Genomic DNA, 17,522 nt, shown 5'->3' on the forward strand with positions numbered 1-17,522 from the left:
GCTGCTGCTGCTGACGCACAGTCTAGAACACTCACAGGGAGACCACCTATAAAGAAACAGAAGTTTCTTCTGTCTGGGGCTGTGCAGCGGTTTTGAAGTGTCCACTCTGACTCAGCTCTGCATTGTTTGATTCCCAGAAACAATCTCCCCCACACCCTGGGGACTCAGTGCTGCGTCTAAGTCTTTTTCCTTTCTAAACACTGGCGTTGCTCAGAATCAGATTGCCTCCACTCCCCACCATGCCCTTCCAAATGGAAGACCCTGTCCCTCGCACCCGAGTAGAGCCGAAGGAGACTGTTAAGCTCACGCGCTCACACAGAGCAGCTGCACACGTCCTCGAGCCAGGGAGACTCCGTTCAGAGTTTAGCATGACAGGCTTGTCTGTAAACTCTACCCAGCTTTCCCATGCTTGCCTTTTTCCACTTCTGTCACGTTCGCATTGACTTTACGTTGTTCTCAGGTTGCTTTATCTCAATCCAAATTGGAGGCTTTGCCATGCCTTAAACACACAGAAGTAAAGAAAACTTCAGTATCAAAAATAACTCCACGACGATCACGAGGTGAAACTGCACTGAAGCTGTGGAAGGAGAGGGGGGAGACTGGGGGGGGTTGCTAAATGTTTTCAGTTTAGCAGAAAAGAAGAGAACGCGCTGAAGCTAAAAGCTTGTATTGGACACACCTTTCAGCTGAGTGTGTGTGTGTGTGTGTGAGTGTGAGTGTGTGTGTGTGTGTGTGTGTGTGAGAGAGTGTGTGTGTGTGTGTGAGTGTGTGTGTGAGTGTGTGTGTGTGTGTGTGTGTGTGTGAGAGAGTGTGTGTGTGTGTGTGAGTGTGTGTGTGAGTGTGTGTGTGTGTGTGTGTGTGTGTGTGTGTGTGTGTGTGAGTGTGTGTGTGTGTGAGTGTGTGTGTGAGTGTGTGTGTGTGTGTGTGTGTGTGTGAGAGAGTGTGTGTGTGTGTGTGAGTGTGTGTGTGAGTGTGTGTGTGTGTGTGTGTGTGTGTGTGTGTGTGTGTGTGAGAGAGTGTGTGTGTGTGTGTGAGTGTGTGTGTGAGTGTGTGTGTGTGTGTGTGTGTGTGTGTGAGAGAGTGTGTGTGTGTGTGTGAGTGTGTGTGTGAGTGTGTGTGTGTGTGTGTGTGTGTGTGTGTGTGTGTGTGTGTGTGTGTGTATCGTGAGCCCTCTCTCCTGGGCTGTGCTCAGCTCCCTCACCTGCACGCTCTGTGCTGGGACAGCCTGCCTGGTTTTGCTTTCTTGTTGACAGAGCTGAGCCCTCTGCTTCATTCTGCACCTCCCTGCGTGCACGTCTCAAACAGGAAGTGGAGATTCAGCCGTCGTAGAGCAGTTAGCGCTCAGTGGAGCTAGGCAGTCCTTAATCAGGCTCAGTGCATTTTGTGGGAGTTGGAAAGAACTGACATTATTTTATATAAACTTAATATGAATCCTGCTGCTGCTGCTGCTGTTTCCCCAGTCTGACTGACTCATCAACCTCCTTATTAGCATCAAAATACAATTAAATACGACTGACTAAGCTCCAGGATAGCAATTCATGGAACAAGCTGAATTAATAACCACACAGACAGTAAGGCTTGCTGGCCCCTCCAGATAGGGGCTGAGCATTGTGAATGCATTCAGTTTCAGGAATGCTGGTTAAGTGGCAGGGGCCTGAAGCGATGAATATTACGGAGAGTTTTTTCTCATGCCATCTGCCCCCCTTGTCTGTCCTGAACTAAAGCGCTCATCTGTGTGTCACATGGACGGTGTTCTGCACACAGTGAAGGCAGGCGCGTCTCCAGCAGTGAAGGCAGATGTGTCTCCAGCCTCAGGACACTGGTCTCTTTCTCAGACACTAATTGAAGACATGAGAAACACATCGAGCCTGCTGATGAGGAGGATGACCCGCCCTGTGTGCGCTCGCAGCGCCCCCCCGCAGGCCGTGAGGTGCCATTACCTGCTGTAAGCTGGCACACCTGTATGAAGTGGCGCCTCTCTGCAGACAAAGAGCGTTGCTGTTCTACAACAAACAACAAGACTGAACAAGACGACAGGTGGCCAGCATCTATTATTCATTGTAACATTTACTCAGATGAAAAGGATCAGCAGTGTTTAAAACAGCACTATTGAAGGTAGCTGCATTCTGAAGTCCCTCAGGTACTATTGAAACTGCACTAGAGTACTTCAGCTGCGATCTGCCTATACTCATGCAGAACCATCACATATCCGCTCCATATCTCTGTGTATTTGTTTGTTCACAGGTGTTTTGGTGTATTTAGATCATTATTGAAGACCACGTACAGGTACATGTTGTGATCCATGTGACAATAGAGTTGAATATCTTTCGCAATACATTGACTGTCCACATACTGTTATGAATAGATGTAGAGACAGGACAGTTAACAGGGTACAGCTGCGCACACCGGTACTGAAGGAGACACACTGTTCAAATACAATGCATGCTGGGAAGAGCCAGGAAACCAAACTTCAGCATCAAAATACTGGGAGAAGCGTTTCAAACTCCTACAGCACTGTGTTCATCAGAGAGTTATTAGTGTGTTCGTGATGAACCATTAGTGTCAAAAACAGAAAACAACGCCCTGAAAATATCTGCACATTAAAATAAAACTATAAAGTACAAGCAAAGAAAAGGGGTGGGGGGTGCGGGGCAGGAATTATGTTGCAAAAGCTAAAAAAAAAAAAAACACTGGGAGGCAGGAGGCCTTCTACCTGGTTCAGCAGTATAAAAGCTGCTTCTTAAAGGGGAAGCCCTGTCTGTGTTTACCAGCTGTAGATGACATCTGCATTGCACTGTGGTCCCATAGTTTCCACCCCAACACACACCATAATAAAACACACGTTTCCTCTGTAAAGAACCGTAGTTTTGACCAGGTTTTACCGAGCTGGAAGTATACACTGTTGAGCTGCTGTTGTCAGTGCAGTATGTAAGTCTGGATGGATGGACGCACAGCACCCTTCTGGAAGGTACAGCAGTTTGTGACAGGACAGTCGCACAGTAAGTTTGCAGTTCACTATGCTTTTCCCATGCTAATCCGATGTGTAAAGCAAGCATTTCCAGTGCATTACTATGCAGGGTTTTCCAGTGTTGCACCGTGCATGCTTGTGAGAGTTACCATGAATTCACTGCCGGTGCTCTGCTTCAATGCACTCAGCTCTGATTTGACCATGCGATACAGCAGTAAGCTTATGGAAGGGCATGCATGCATGTGAAGCATGTCTGTGTTTGCTGCTTCCTGATTGTGCTCTAGATGTCTGAGAGTCTGCTCTGCTCGAAGGCGTGGCTGTGCTCTCGTCTTTACGGTAAGGGGCATGGGCACTGTGCCACCGGGAGGCTCGGGTCACTGCAGTCAGGGGCACAAGAGGAAGGAAGTGGAGTGACTCAGCTACTCTAAACAAAGTGCTCACAAATGAACCCAGCGCACGCACTGCGAGTCTGGAATGAGCTCAGCCAGCCTGGATAGGAAGTTTACTATGATACATTTACCATGCAGTTCTACCTGGCTTTCTCCATGCTTCTTCTGCTGTGCCTTACTGTGCTTCACCATTGTTGTGTCCACTAAGCCTCCCTGCACTTTGCTGTGTTTCTACCACACTGTGCTGCTCGTGTCTCCGCCTGCATAGCTGGGTGCCCCGCCCTGTGCTATTTCAGAAAGCCTAACACATTGACATTAATTAACCCTACCTGTACCTCCAATAATAAACTGAGAAACACCCCCCACACAGAGAGAGACACACACACACACACACACACTCACACCCACGCAGAGACACACACAGAGATACACACACACACACCCACGCAGAGAGACACAAACAGACTCACACAAACAAACAAACAGTCTCACACACACAAACAGACTCACACACACACACACATGGGAAGTCGCTCTGAATGGTCCAGCTGTGTGTTTCTCTTCTGCTCTGCCAGTTCTGCTGTTGTGGTTTCAGTAAATGATGTTTTCAAACTGCAAGTAATGGTTTCCCCAAAACCTGAAACAGGTTTCAAAGCTGCAGTGCCCCTCCTCCATCATTATATATATATATATATATATATATATATATATATATATATATATATATATATATATAAACAGAAGCTAGGCTGAATCCACAAGACGTTTTCATTCCACTGATTGTAGGAAACATTTGTAGAACTGACAGGCCGCACTGCCTCCCAGTCCCTTCGCCCTAACCATTAGGCCATGCATTGCCTCCCTCCTCAGCTCTAACCGCAATATTTTTAGGATTCAAATTCAACGCTCAACCTTGGTTCCTGTCACAACCGAACTCAATATAAGGGTTCTGCTGTAATACGGCCCCCATTGTTTCTTTTTAATTGTGCGCCGCATAAAGATTGGCGGGGGGGGGGGGGGGGGGGGGGTATGCAACACCAATGAAAACACATGACACCTGTGCACCCCCACGCTTCACCCAAGACACCTGATTGTGATTCTATTAAAAACAATCCAGCGCGTCAGCTCGATCGTACAGCAGTATCTGCAGCGCAGCCTCCACGCCGTATCCCAAACGAGATCATACGCGTCTCAGGGCTCATAATAAACTGACGCTCTGCTGTCAAGGTTTTCAAATGCACTCATGACAGCACTGGCGCCGAAGTCTCAAGCAGCGAGTAATACGTACACGATCCAGATGTGAAAGTTAACAACTACACTCGCAGTTTGTTTATGACGCTTTCGTCCCGTCTGCTGCTTTTAAAAAAAGGGGATGTCGCATCTTTTAAAGCTCCCACAACGCCTTGCAGGACCCTACAATGAAATTCAAGAAGTTTTTTTTTTTTTTGTTTTGTTTTGTTTCGGCGCCATTTTCGATTGGGTTGGAGGTAAGGAGAGATTTTTTGGGGGATTATTTTTCCGGATTTTTCTCGATTGCATTGATCGAGGCGTTCCGAAACACAACTCGTCCGGGATGTGAATTCCGCGGTCCGGTGTCGGTCTGAGCGCGTTTTCAGAATGCGGGCTCCTTTTTTAAAAATCTAGTCTTTAAAAAAAAAAAAAAAAAAAAAAAAAAAATTAATAAAGTCCGGACGATAGCGATAGAAATAACAAGCTGCGGTATAAAGGGAATGAATAAAAGTGAAGGGCATTTCAAATGATTACATTCATACGGGTTTTGTGTAGATAAAAAAGAAACATGAGTAGACTGTTAAATAAAACGATCTGCAGCGTGAAAGTGAGAACGATATTCCGGATTCAACGAACTGAATTCACAAGTGACTGGAAATATTTGTTTTTTTGCATAATTAGGCTGTAATGACAAGTTAACATATATGAATACAAAAAAAAATTAAAATAATCGATGTGTAATAAATCTTGTCTTGTAACGATGGCTTTTAGCACACTGTAGTTTTTAATCACACTGAAGCAGAGTTATTCGTTTTGTTTTTTTCACTATTAGTTCTATCTAGAGTTTTTGTTTTGTTTAGACGTGGGTACAGTGAGTTGCGTTTGGCTGCTGACGACTAAGCGCAGTGTATGTATTTTTTATTTATTTTGTAGTGTTTTTTTTTTTTTTAAACTTTGTAGCTCGCTGTAATATTGTTGTTTCGCGTGTCGGTTAGCGAGACGCTAGTTTGAAAAGTACAAAACGAAATAAGCTTTGATGTTTTAGAAGAAAAAAACACGTAACATCAAAGCGGTAACCCCCGGAGCGAAGACTTCTGATGTCGTGCTTTTTGTTTAAGAGAAGTCTTTGTATTGTGACTGGTCATGTGCTTCTGTTTGTCTCCAGACCGTAACATGTTCTTACCCACGGGCTGTGAATTGCTGTTTGATTTCAAAGATGATGTGTTAATTATTAGTATATTATTATTATTATTATCACTCATCGTGGACTCTGGCGTTTCAGTAAGTGTGCAGCAGTATGCGTATGTGAGAAACGTGTGAACAAATACAATTACACTGCGTTTTTATAAAGCGTGTCTGTCTCACGACATAAAAACACGACTGGTTAGCTTTATTTAATGTGTTCTGTGCATTCAGTACAAATACCGGTAACTACAATTAGCCTAAGTACGAGGAGGAGTGTTTTTATTTTTTTAATGAGATTATATGATCCAAAATGCTATCTTGGTTAACATATTATAAAACGTCATTGCGCGCAGTGTGTGTTTTTCTGTTTTTTTTGTTTTGTTTTGTTTTTGTTTTTTAATAACTGATCCGCTTATAAAATTATAATTCGCATATTAATAGGCCTACTGTATAATTGCTATTGTACAATCTGTTTTTTCTTGTCATTTCACAGTTGTTTTTTTTTTGCTGAAATACATTTGTTGTATGTCAGTATGCGCCTATTCGTTTTCAATAAACTCTTCAATAGTACTAATAGCAGCCCTTTCTCCGGGAAGGGTCCATGAGCCACATTCCTTGCTTGCTCGAAGTGTCTCAATTTGATACAGAAATACTGTCAGTGTGACGCACGCCGGCTCCCGTGCGTGCTCTGAAGTTCTGAACCCCTTCGCAGTGCGCGCAGCTCCTGTCCTGCACGGCTGTCACCGGATACATCCATAGGTAGGTTATATTAATCAGCAGCTTGCTTTTCACGGGCTCTGATTGGTTCGTTTACTGATTAAGTCCATGATCGGACCTGCAATGTTAATGCCGAGGTTACCAAACCGCTGCAATACGTCATAAAGGACAGGTACTGTATCGGGGAGGGACCCGCTGGGATGAGAACTGGTTTTGCACACCGTGCGTAGGCGAAAAAGATTGCGTAAACGAATAATGCGTGCGCGGCGTGGACTTGAAGGCTCTGTTGTGAAAACTCGTCAGAGTATGCCCCTGCTTGTCTGTGACGTCATCAGGGGCTCCTGTTCAAAGGCAGCTGCTTTGCTTGAACTTGCGTAAAGGTCACCTGACAGCTGAGTGGACGAGCCGGCTTTCCAGGCTGCGGTAGACGCCAGCCCTGACCGGTTACAACTGCGCTCTGTAATATAGACGGAAACCGGCTGTTAATACAAGATCTACGTGGAAACAAGTGACATAACCTACCAGGATATTTATTAATTGAGACAGTTCATTATTTAAGATGAGAACAAGCATACAAGTAAATAAACGTGAACACAATTAAAGCACAATTATTTAGTATGTCTTGTCTTGTATTTTCAGCTTTCTGTTCCAGGCTCCCCCCGTGTCCGCAGTGGCTCCGGCAGGCCTGCACACCAGTAGGCTGGACCCAGGGAGTCGGGCCTTGGTGTCCACTTGGCTGGCTTTCATGAAGAGATCTGAAGCGTGCCGTACCACTGCTGACCACCAGGGGGCCCACACTGTCATCGGAACGCCTAAAATTGCTGGCAGGAAGCTGAACCAGCTATCTGAACCAGGTTGACTGTTAGGAGTTGTTCATGCACCTGTAAGAGAACGAACAATACATTTAACAGGGGCTGCTCAGACTCCTGGCTGTGGAATCATTTACATTGATGGTAGTTGGGGTAAGAGGGGGCGTGTTCTCACTCACTGGGGGAGGGGCCTGTAGCAGCTGGGCTCCGGCTCCCTGCTCTGAGGTTCAGGGCTGGGCTCCGGCTCCCTGCTCTCAGCTGAGGTTCAGGGCTGGGCTCTGGCTCCCTGCTCTCAGCTGAGGTTCAGGGCTGGGCTCTGGCTCCCTGCTCTCAGCTGAGGTTCAGGGCTGGGCTCCGGCTCCCTGCTCTGAGGTTCAGGGCTGGGCTCTGGCTCCCTGCTCTCAGCTGGTGTAGCAGCACATCATGGTTTGCAGTGATTGGGAGATACAGACCATTCTGAGCTGCTTCACTGTGTGTGGAGGCCTCGTCCTGCCGGGCTGCTCCAGTGCTTTGTGTTCATCCTCCTGTATCTGCAGGTGCAGCCCTCGTGAGGCTCCTGCTCCTCCTTCATGTGGGGCTGCATGCTGGACTGGGTGGAGATTGTCAGAAGTGCTCCAGCAGCACGGAAATACTGGAGTTTCACTTTCCATCTCCAGTATTGCGTTTCTGCTCTAGCAAGGCTGGCACTACATTACAGCACTGCCCCTGTAGGGTTAGATGTAGAGATAGACAGATAGCTAGATATATAGATAGATGGATGGATGGATAGAGATATACATGATGGATATATGGGGCTGTCGCTCTTGGTGCTGTATGCAGCAGCCCACACTGACAGTCTTTGAATCCACCAGGTTGAAACAGTAGATTGTGTTGTAAATGCTGTAATGTAGGCTTATTTTTACAAACACACATGACAAAACAAAGCATGCCCCATCTTGGGATCCTAAGTAAACAGCACTTTTCCTGTCTGAAGCAGGACAGGCTAAGCCAGTTCTCACCTCTCAACACATCGGTTCTCCTTTTAAACAGCGCAGCGTGGGCTCTCCATCCACCCTCCCAGACAGCGTGACCCTGGCCCTTTACAAGGGCTCTTCATTACCATGCATGCGATCCATTTCAACAATGAAACAGACAAGGAACTCTTTCATATCCTTCACCCAGATAGAGCACGTGTTCCTGGAGCCCAGGGTCCTAAAGACTCCCAATGAATGTCTGGAACATACACTATAAGGGCCCTGTAACTGTGGCTCTCAAAGTTTGTCTTGGTGAGACCCCCCCCCCCCCCCCATTAAAATAATTAATAAGCGATAGAAACATCTAAATCTAGATTTTATTTTATTGATAAAGTAAATATATGACTTAAAACACAAATTGACACTCTGGTGTTATCAGTGTCACAATGGAACGTCTATTCTCAAAGCCCAACTATTGCAGCCATTTCTTATAGTGTACAGGGTGAACGTGTGATGTGGTCATTTCACCCCCGAAACCTCTCCGCCAGCCCCCAGGGGGTCCAAACTCCCCACTTTGAGAACCACTAGCACAATGTACAATACAAATGTACAGGCATCTGGGCCTGCAACGGTGTACTTGTGCACATCTGTGTCTGTGTGTGTTGAGAGCACATTATTCAGGGTGATTCATAATTTGCTTTTTTGTTTTAACACTTTTCAATTCTATTTAAAGAACATTACTGAACAACTCTCTTATGGTCAAATGCTGCCACTGTCTCACAGCGTCCGTGTCACACAGTGTCCCTATCAGAGAGATCCTGTCACACAGCGTCCCTGTCGGAGTCCCTGTCACACAGCGTCCCCATCAGAGAGATCCTGTCACACAGCGTCCCTGTCAGAGAGTCCCTGTCACACAGCGTCCCTGTCAAAGAGTCCGTCACACAGCGTCCCTGTCAGAGTCCCTGTCACACAGCGTCACTGTCAGAGTCCCTGTCACACAGCGTCCCTGTCACACAGCGTCCCTGTCAGAGTCCGTCACACAGCATCCCTGTCAGAGTCCCTGTCACACAGCGTCCCTGTCAAAGAGTCCATCACACAGCGTCCCTGTCAGTCCCTGTCACACAGCGTCCCTGTCGCAGAGTCCGTCACACAGCGTCCCTGTCAGAGTCCCTGTCACACAGCGTCCCTGTCACACAGCGTCCCTGTCAGAGTCCCTGTCACACAGCGTCCCTGTCAGAGTCCCTGTCACACAGCGTCCCTGTCGCACAGAGTCCCTGTCACACAGCGTCCCTGTCAGAGTCCCTGTCACACAGCGTCCCTGTCAGAGTCCCTGTCACACACATTTTTTCCTTTGCATACCGTGCAAATTACAAATCACCCTGCATATCAGATTCGACTTCTGAACAAATCGACAAAGTTTCACAAAATGTTGCAATGATGCTTTAATTTAGACCAACAGACAATTAACATTCAACAATTTAAATTACACTAATCGTGAGAAGCCTCCGCTTCAGTTCAGGGTCAGAACGCGGCTGCTTTATACTTTACATGCCCTCGAGTTCACTGGGAGGCCTGCTTTTTCTTTTTTTTTTTTTTGCAGCTGAAGTCTCTTTGTTTTCTGCTCGTTTCTTTTTAAAAGACCCGGCCTGCTTTATAAAACTGTATAATGTTTCATGCTGCATTGAACCCTGGAATTGTGAATATAAAACAAAGCAAAAAAACACGAGTGACTGAAATCAACTTGATTAAGGGGACAGCGTGTGTATATGTAGTTATATAGTTATATATTTTTTTGGTTTTTTGGAAGGCGGTGTATCAGCAGCATATAAAAATGCAGTCACACCTCGTCCATATTTCTCTCTTTCTCCACAGCTCAGTGTGGTTTGAACGGTCATGTTTCGAGTGTTCTTCGTTTCACTGCAGCGTCTGCACGGACGATTATCAGGAGCTCCCTCTGGATTTACTAACAGCTGTAATATTTTAATTGACACCAAAGCATGAAGTGCGCGTGTCTCTAATAAACGCTTTGGACAGCGAGTGGCTGGGTGCAGGTTCGAGAGGGACAGCAGCCTCCACGGTGTGTTGGGGGACGCTGGAAGGGTCCCGTGCCACCAAGAAACAGCAAATACAAAACAGATCCTTAAAGCATTGCTTTTAAAATATAAAACAATCTAACAATTCACAAGAATAGAATCATTCCCAGCTCGGCGTTGGTCAGGGCTCTTCATGCTTTGTACTTCTCTTTGCCGTGTTCACTGATCACACAGATATGCTGAGAGAGAGAGAGAGAAGGTCAGTGTATCATGTTCATGTTGATGTTAAACTTTTTGCTTAACTCGTTCTGCAATCCATATAGGATTATAATGAAACGCTTTTCTGAAACACTGTTCAAATGTGTGTCTGCTTGGGTTAGTTGATAAGATTAACTGAGCTCTTAACTAACCACAGTGTTTCTGTGTCTTGCACAGGAATGAGACAGGGGCTTACCATAAGTAGTACTCGGCTTCCACAGTATACTTACATTGAGATCTCTAAAGTACTCGTTATAGTCTAGCGCATATCCCACGAGGTACTTGTCAGGAACTTCAAATCCTACAACTGAAAAGAGAAGAACTTCATTCATTGATTTGTCGTGTCTCAAACAAGCCCTGGAAACTTTGCAGGAGGCTTGGTGTATATCTGCTTTTTAAATGCGTGCACATGAAAGCAATGCAGACCCCTGGAAGACTTGACATCAACTAGGTACCATTGATGCTTATCAGACAAAACCCCCAGGATCACTCACAGTCTGGTCTGTATCCGACGCTTCTGGGCGTTCTCTTCACCAGCAAGCTGTTGAGACAGAGGATTGACATATAGATCAACCACAGAAACAGCACAGGCTTGCATTACAAGCACAGAGCCCACATTACAACATCACAGGCCTGCATCACTACCAGCATCTAAAAACAGCTGGAGGTGGGGGGCACTGAGGACCCACAGAGAGCGCTCTGCACAGAACCACACTGAGGATCCACAGACAGCGCTCTGCAAAGAACCACACTGAGGATCCACAGACAGCGCTCTGCAAAGAACCACACTGAGGATCCACAGACAGCGCTCTGCAAAGAACCACACTGAGGATCCAGAGAGCGCTCTGCACAGAACCACACTGAGGATCCACAGAGAGCGCTCTGCACAGAACCACACTGAGGATCCACAGACAGCGCTCTGCAAAGAACCACACTGAGGATCCAGAGAGCGCTCTGCACAGAACCACACTGAGGATCCACAGAGAGCGCTCTGCACAGAACCACACTGAGGATCCAGAGAGCGCTCTGCACAGAACCACACTGAGGATCCACAGAGAGCGCTCTGCACAGAACCACACTGAGGATCCACAGAGAGACTGCACAGAACCACACTGAGGATCCACAGAGAGCGCTCTGCACAGAACCACACTGAGGATCCACAGAGTGCGCTCTGCACAGAACCACACTGAAAATCCACAGAGAGACTGCACAGAACCACACTGAGAATCCACAGAGAGCGCTCTGCACAGAACCACATTGAGGATCCACAGAGAGCGCTCTGCACAGAACCACACTGAGGATCCACAGAGAGCGCTCTGCACAGAACCACACTGAGGATCCACAGTCCCCATTGAATTGAATTGAGAGGGAGGTCTACATGTTGATCTGGTCTTATTATAAATAAGGAGGGTAGTGTAGAGCAGGGATGAAGGTTGATCATCTCAATCGCTGGCTGTGTTAACATGCTGTGTTCATAGAAGTGCAGTCAGCTATTCCCTTCACAATCACAAGGGGATGCAATACCACTCACTCCCACCAGAGGGTGCTACAGCACCGTCGTTCTGCAAGACGTCACAAAGGCCACCTGCCCGTGCTGCTTGTAGTACAGCAGCTGTGCAGCTGGGGAGAGGAGACAGGCTTTGAAGAACAGGCTACAGCAATTCAAACCGAGCCCATCAGCTTACCTCGCCACCTTTACCATCTTGGGGTTGAACTGTTTCAGCAACTTCAGTAAAGTCTTCATGGTTTTGCCTGTGTCGATAATGTCCTGGAATAAAAACAAGGCAAATGTAACAAGAAATATAATAAATCCATGAGCAGCAAATTGGAAAACAAACCACACAATGTGTTTGAGCTTTACAGATGCAGAGACTCTAAAAGCAGGCTGCATCCGCCATCCCCACTGTGGTTTCAGTCTGGCTTACGAGTTCTGAGTTTGCAGTGAGACTTCTTAGACTGGTCTGATGAGCAAGAATTTATAATAAATCACCACTCACCTCAACTATCAGGACGTTCTGTGAGAGAGAGGGAGAGAGAGAGAGAGATAAAGACTAGATTGCATTTAAAAAGGTGCAATCTTACTACATCGATGATGTCATGGTTTTTAAGCCCTACCTTCCCAGTCAGTGTAGAAAGGTCGTCTCCCCCGATAACTTTGATTTCACCCGTCGACTGATCATTCTGAAAGGGAAAAAGAAACCACAAAACAGCACGATAAATAACCTGCAGACAGACAGACAGATCCACTTCAAGGGTGCCACTCCTGTCCTATTTTGGGGATTTTTGATTAGTGGGTTGCTTGCTAATTGATGGCCATGTTTGCTGCCTTCATTTTTACTTGCTAGTTTAAGACTTTTAAATACCCAAGTTTGTAGAGTAACTGAGGGCTATCTGAATCCTACTGGCTGTGTCCCCCTGAGCCTTAGCGATCGTGAAATGGGAAGGGGGCCCTCGGCTGTGCACAGCAGGGAGCAGAGGGTTCAATTCCTTACACAGTAGCTCTTGAGCCTGATGAAGTCCACTGTCATGGGGATGGACTTGTCACTGTTGCGGTTCAAGGCCTTGATGTAATCCAGCAGGTCAGCGAAGAACTTGTACCCGCCCTTCAGGACGCACAGCGCCACGATGTGGTGACCGCCCATATCACGCATGATGTCACGGGCCAGGCGCTCCGTCCTGCAGGGGGAGAGAGAGAGATCGCACCCATCTGTTAGCTTGCCTGCGTTGAGGGTGTCCCTGGATTGATTCCTCTCGCCTCCTACACCCGCACTCTGCAGGGTCAGACGGCACAGATCCAGGACGTGACCTGAGCTATCTGTCTGCATCTCACCCCGGCAGCTGGAAGTACTGATCTAGAAATCACAGCCCAGCCGTGACCGAGCAGATCACAAGCAAACTGACAGCAGAAGAGTCTGAGGAATCCAGCTCAATCACACACAGAGAGAGGCTGTGTAGGATTGTGAGGATGAGAGATGGATTGATTGCACATCACTGTCTACTGCATATGAACTCACTTTAACAAGGAGGACGACTCGCTGGCCTCGTGGTGCACTGAACACACACACACACACGCAAGGATCACATTCACCCTGTTTACAGAGTTCCTCTGTAAAGCCAAACTTTAACTCCCTTATAAATGAATGACCTTTTTAAATAAAATGCTTTTTTCTTTGTGTCGGTGTCCCTGGTAATTTTCCCCAAGGTCTTGTGTTATCAGCTGTCAATAGAAGTGTTTCACTTGTATTGAGGGGGAAGGTGTGGGATGCACTGCCAGGGAACATGAACAGTTTACAGTCCACAGGTCATGGTATCTGTGCAAACACGGTCACTGTAATGATTAACCAGTTTGAGCTGCAAGCCCTGAACGGTACTGTAAACAGGCTGTGATTGTGTTGTGTGAGGGACTCAGCTTTGCTATTCCGCAATAGCGGGCTGCAGTTATGAGTGGAGTTATCTTTCCTATCCTGCAATAGTGCAACAGAGTTCTCTCTCTCCTAGACCTCTATACAGGTCTGCAGTGTTGAAAGAGCTAATGAGGAGATTGGAGATCGACTCCACATTTCAAGGTACTGACAGGACAGGGTCTCCGTTCTGAGCTGGTCTGTACATGGAGCTGGTCTACGGAAGGAACTGTAGGTATGTGTACCGGGGCATGAGCTGGGTGCAAACCACCGACCAAACCAAAACGTGCCAGGACGGCTGGCATCCTCTCAGAATCTGTCAGGGCAGTGCATAAGGGCTGGTAATAAGACTCCCATTGCATTGGTTTTTAATACGAGCTTGATTAGCCCCAGTGTGCCAGTAACAAGCTCAGGCGTGTCTTACTAAACTCATAGTAAAACCAGGAATGGATCACACTGCTCTGCAATGGGAGTCTCATTTCCATCCCTGTTACATAAGCAAGCTTGTGATTACAATCCAGTGAAAAGGGCTAGCAGCAGCAGCAGCAGGGGTGCAGACCTGTCCATGATGAGGCCGTGTGGGATGAAGACTCGCTCCAGGTCGTCCGCATAGTGCTTGGGGATACAGAACAGATCCAGGTCATAGCCTTGCTCCTCATCACTGAGCTGCAACACAAACACAAAGACCAGTGAGCAAGGATCCTCCAGGGCATTGCGAAGAACAGGATCTCAGAACGAAAGCGTGCTCTCATTCCACACGACTGAGACTGAACAAACAGAAGAGAAACCTGGAATTCAAAAAACACAGCGAGGACAGCAATGGAAAGCAATCGTATCAGAGTAATGAAAAGACAGAAGAGTGAACACACGACACTCTCAAGGCACACCTCTCTGATCCTACACTTACTTTCTATAGGGACATCACCCCGATCAACTTGCTCCACAATAATGAATGATTTACTTCCAGGGTGACGATCGTACTGCAGTTCAACCCCCCTCCCCCCCTCCCCTCTCTATCACGTGACTGCGATCTATTCCATGCTGGTGTGCAGCTCAAGAGTCACAGCCCAGGCCACTGTGAACACGCCTGTGCAGCGTGGCTGAGAGCTCTGAGGGAGTCAGTCTCCTCTCATTTGATTTGAGAGGGAAGCTTAAACCGCACTCCTTTACAGCTAAACCACTAATCTACTGCGTGACCTTGACAAGGACAAAATAAGGGATAGGAAAGCAGACAGCATCCCTGAAGGTATTTCATTCAGGCATCTGTAAAAGGACGAGGTACTTTGAGACCAGCTATCTCCGTTAGGTTTCATTCACTTTAAATATCACCCCTATGTATTCATATTTCTATAAGAAAGCACTATTACACACCAAAATTTCAATCTTGTACAATCAAGCAGCAAAATGTTACTTATGCGTTGCTCATCATTCTATAACTTTATGTAATTGTTTGGGAGATGCAAGAGAGACGGGCCCAGATCCGTGCTCAAAATGGGGTAAGTGCGTGATTCAAGGAGGAGGCGTTTTCCTGTTTTGACCTGTGCGCTCTGCTCTGATCTTTCTCTACACAGAGTTTTTTTGCAAACCATTGTAGTCAATATGAACTACCTTTCTAAAGGGAAGTAAGAAACAAAGCGATCTACAGAAAGAAAAAACACAGTAAATCAGTGTTGGAAAATAAACAGCAACACATAAATTAATAAATACAAACCCAGGCGTCGCGTGTCCACTTTGTTTTACGTGTGTATTATTATTGTGTCTATGTTATTATTACTGTATCTATGTTATCATTTCTATGTTATAGTGCAACTCATTTTTTTTATCCAGTAACACCGTATCGCAACATGGCAGCCTTGACTGTTTACACCACACTGAAATCCGATACATTGCAAACTACTCTGAATCATTGAAACTCACAGGCACGCGCAGTTTGGGTACTGTGCAGAATGAAAAGCCCTGACTAGTATTATTTGTTTTAATCCAGCTCGCCTGTTTATTGACAACTCGATTTTTATTCGGCAGACAGCACCGTGTACCAATTAACAAATATATATTACAAAAAAAGACTGTAAGAACAGGGATCTCACTGGCCACACTCCCTTCCCCTGCAACACATACCCAATACACGAGACTTGCATAACACGCATTAAAACCATACATAACAGAGGAGCGATGGTGCTACTTTGTCTCCTGTCAGTACACACCTCCTTTTCCGCTAGCCCCCCTTTCTGCTTTGACACAGCAGGCGGTAAATAAGCCCGCCGGCGCAGTCACTTACCACGATGCAGGAGTTGTCCGTCGCCATGCCGCTTGTATGGTTATTACTACAGGCTACAGTGCTAGTCTACCGCTCGCTCGCTTCGCCTTCTCCAGACCCGGGTTTCTCTTTACTTGAGCTCGCAGCTAATACGGTGTGGTAGACGGGACGGAAGCACGCTTTGCTCGGGGTTAGGTTTGAGGGTGATGGTACACGGGACGGAAGCACGCTTTGGTCGGGACTAGGCTAAGGGGCTGAGTGAAGAACGCAAACAAAGCGCCTCCCACCACGCTTTCAATTGCGTTTCCCAATGCAGCCGCAGCCCCTGCTTCGTAATGACACAAATAAAACGCAGTGCAGCAGACAGGCCGCTCCAGCAGCACTGTATGATGCGTGCACCGTGTCGACCTGGGGCGCAGACACGCAGCACGCTGGAGTATCCCCTAGCACGCGTCCTCAGGGCATCAGATGACTCTTAATGGTTAGGTATTGGGGTAGGGGTAGGGTTTAGGCTGGGGTTGCTAAGGTTAGGGTCAGGGTGTGTTCGTGGAGATGCCGTGCTCTTGCCGTTTTGGGGGGCTTATAATATTAATAATAATAATAATAATAATAATAATAATATTTTTTTTTTTAATGAATGCATTTTTTAAGTTTTAAGAGACAATTTTTTAGGTCAGAGGTGGAAGGATATTTAATTTAAAAAAAAGCACTTTTTTGTTAATTAAAACATGTTTTTACGGTTTTTTTTATTTATTTATTTAGTTAGTTGACCCATTTTATAAGCGCAATAAAGCACCTCAGGGTGTGGGATATACTTGGCTTCCCTCGGGGCGTGTGGATATTAACCGAAAGCAGGGGCTGCTGCACAATATAATTTAGAATAAGTAACGTGTGACTGTGTGGTTCCGAACAACACGGCTGTGTATTGAGTTGGAGCAGAGACTCTCGATCCTGTGACTCGACCTTTTTCTCGTTTTAAGTTTGATTCAGCTTTACAATTGGTATATGATATTTAAAAACCCAAACTGGAATAACAATGCGTCTGTTCAACTCCACCAAACTCCATAATTAACCCTACTTGCAGGATTGTATGAATGCATTCATAGCAGCCCAGTAGCTCAGTGGTGTTGAACCCCAGCCTCCTGCAGTGAAAGGGGTTACAGACCAGTGAATTCCCCCCACTCCCCAGACCATGAGCCCGGACTGCAGCAGCACTGAACCCACATAAACACCGTGTGAGGCTGACATGAGAAGCACAAGGACACCAGAACTCTCCCATTAAAATAAAATCCACTACGGAACAGAAAAAAACTGAATACCAC

General features: G+C 46.5%; 1 protein-coding gene and 1 long non-coding RNA gene across 2 annotated transcripts; one reads left to right on the plus strand and one right to left on the minus strand.

Annotated features, from left to right (window-relative positions):
* Positions 1–4,483: 4,483 nt before the first annotated feature.
* On the plus strand, positions 4,484–13,715 carry LOC131697842 (uncharacterized). The gene is made up of 3 exons (XR_009307503.1): positions 4,484–4,844; positions 7,129–7,451; positions 10,720–13,715. It is a non-coding gene; the product is annotated as an uncharacterized LOC131697842 (long non-coding RNA).
* Positions 9,679–16,730, minus strand: LOC117412497 (hypoxanthine-guanine phosphoribosyltransferase). Its single transcript, XM_034020950.3, has 9 exons — positions 16,222–16,730; positions 14,503–14,609; positions 13,035–13,218; positions 12,658–12,723; positions 12,540–12,557; positions 12,228–12,310; positions 11,037–11,083; positions 10,773–10,849; positions 9,679–10,523 (listed from the first exon to the last, which is right to left on the minus strand). Exons 1-9 carry the CDS (start codon positions 16,246–16,248, stop codon positions 10,476–10,478), a joined length of 657 nt encoding a protein of 218 aa, XP_033876841.2. The 5' UTR covers positions 16,249–16,730; the 3' UTR covers positions 9,679–10,475.
* Between the last annotated feature and the right edge of the window lie 792 nt (positions 16,731–17,522).

The sequence above is a fragment of the Acipenser ruthenus genome, chromosome 16 (genome assembly GCF_902713425.1).
Source record: "Acipenser ruthenus chromosome 16, fAciRut3.2 maternal haplotype, whole genome shotgun sequence".
NCBI lineage: Eukaryota > Metazoa > Chordata > Actinopteri > Acipenseriformes > Acipenseridae > Acipenser > Acipenser ruthenus.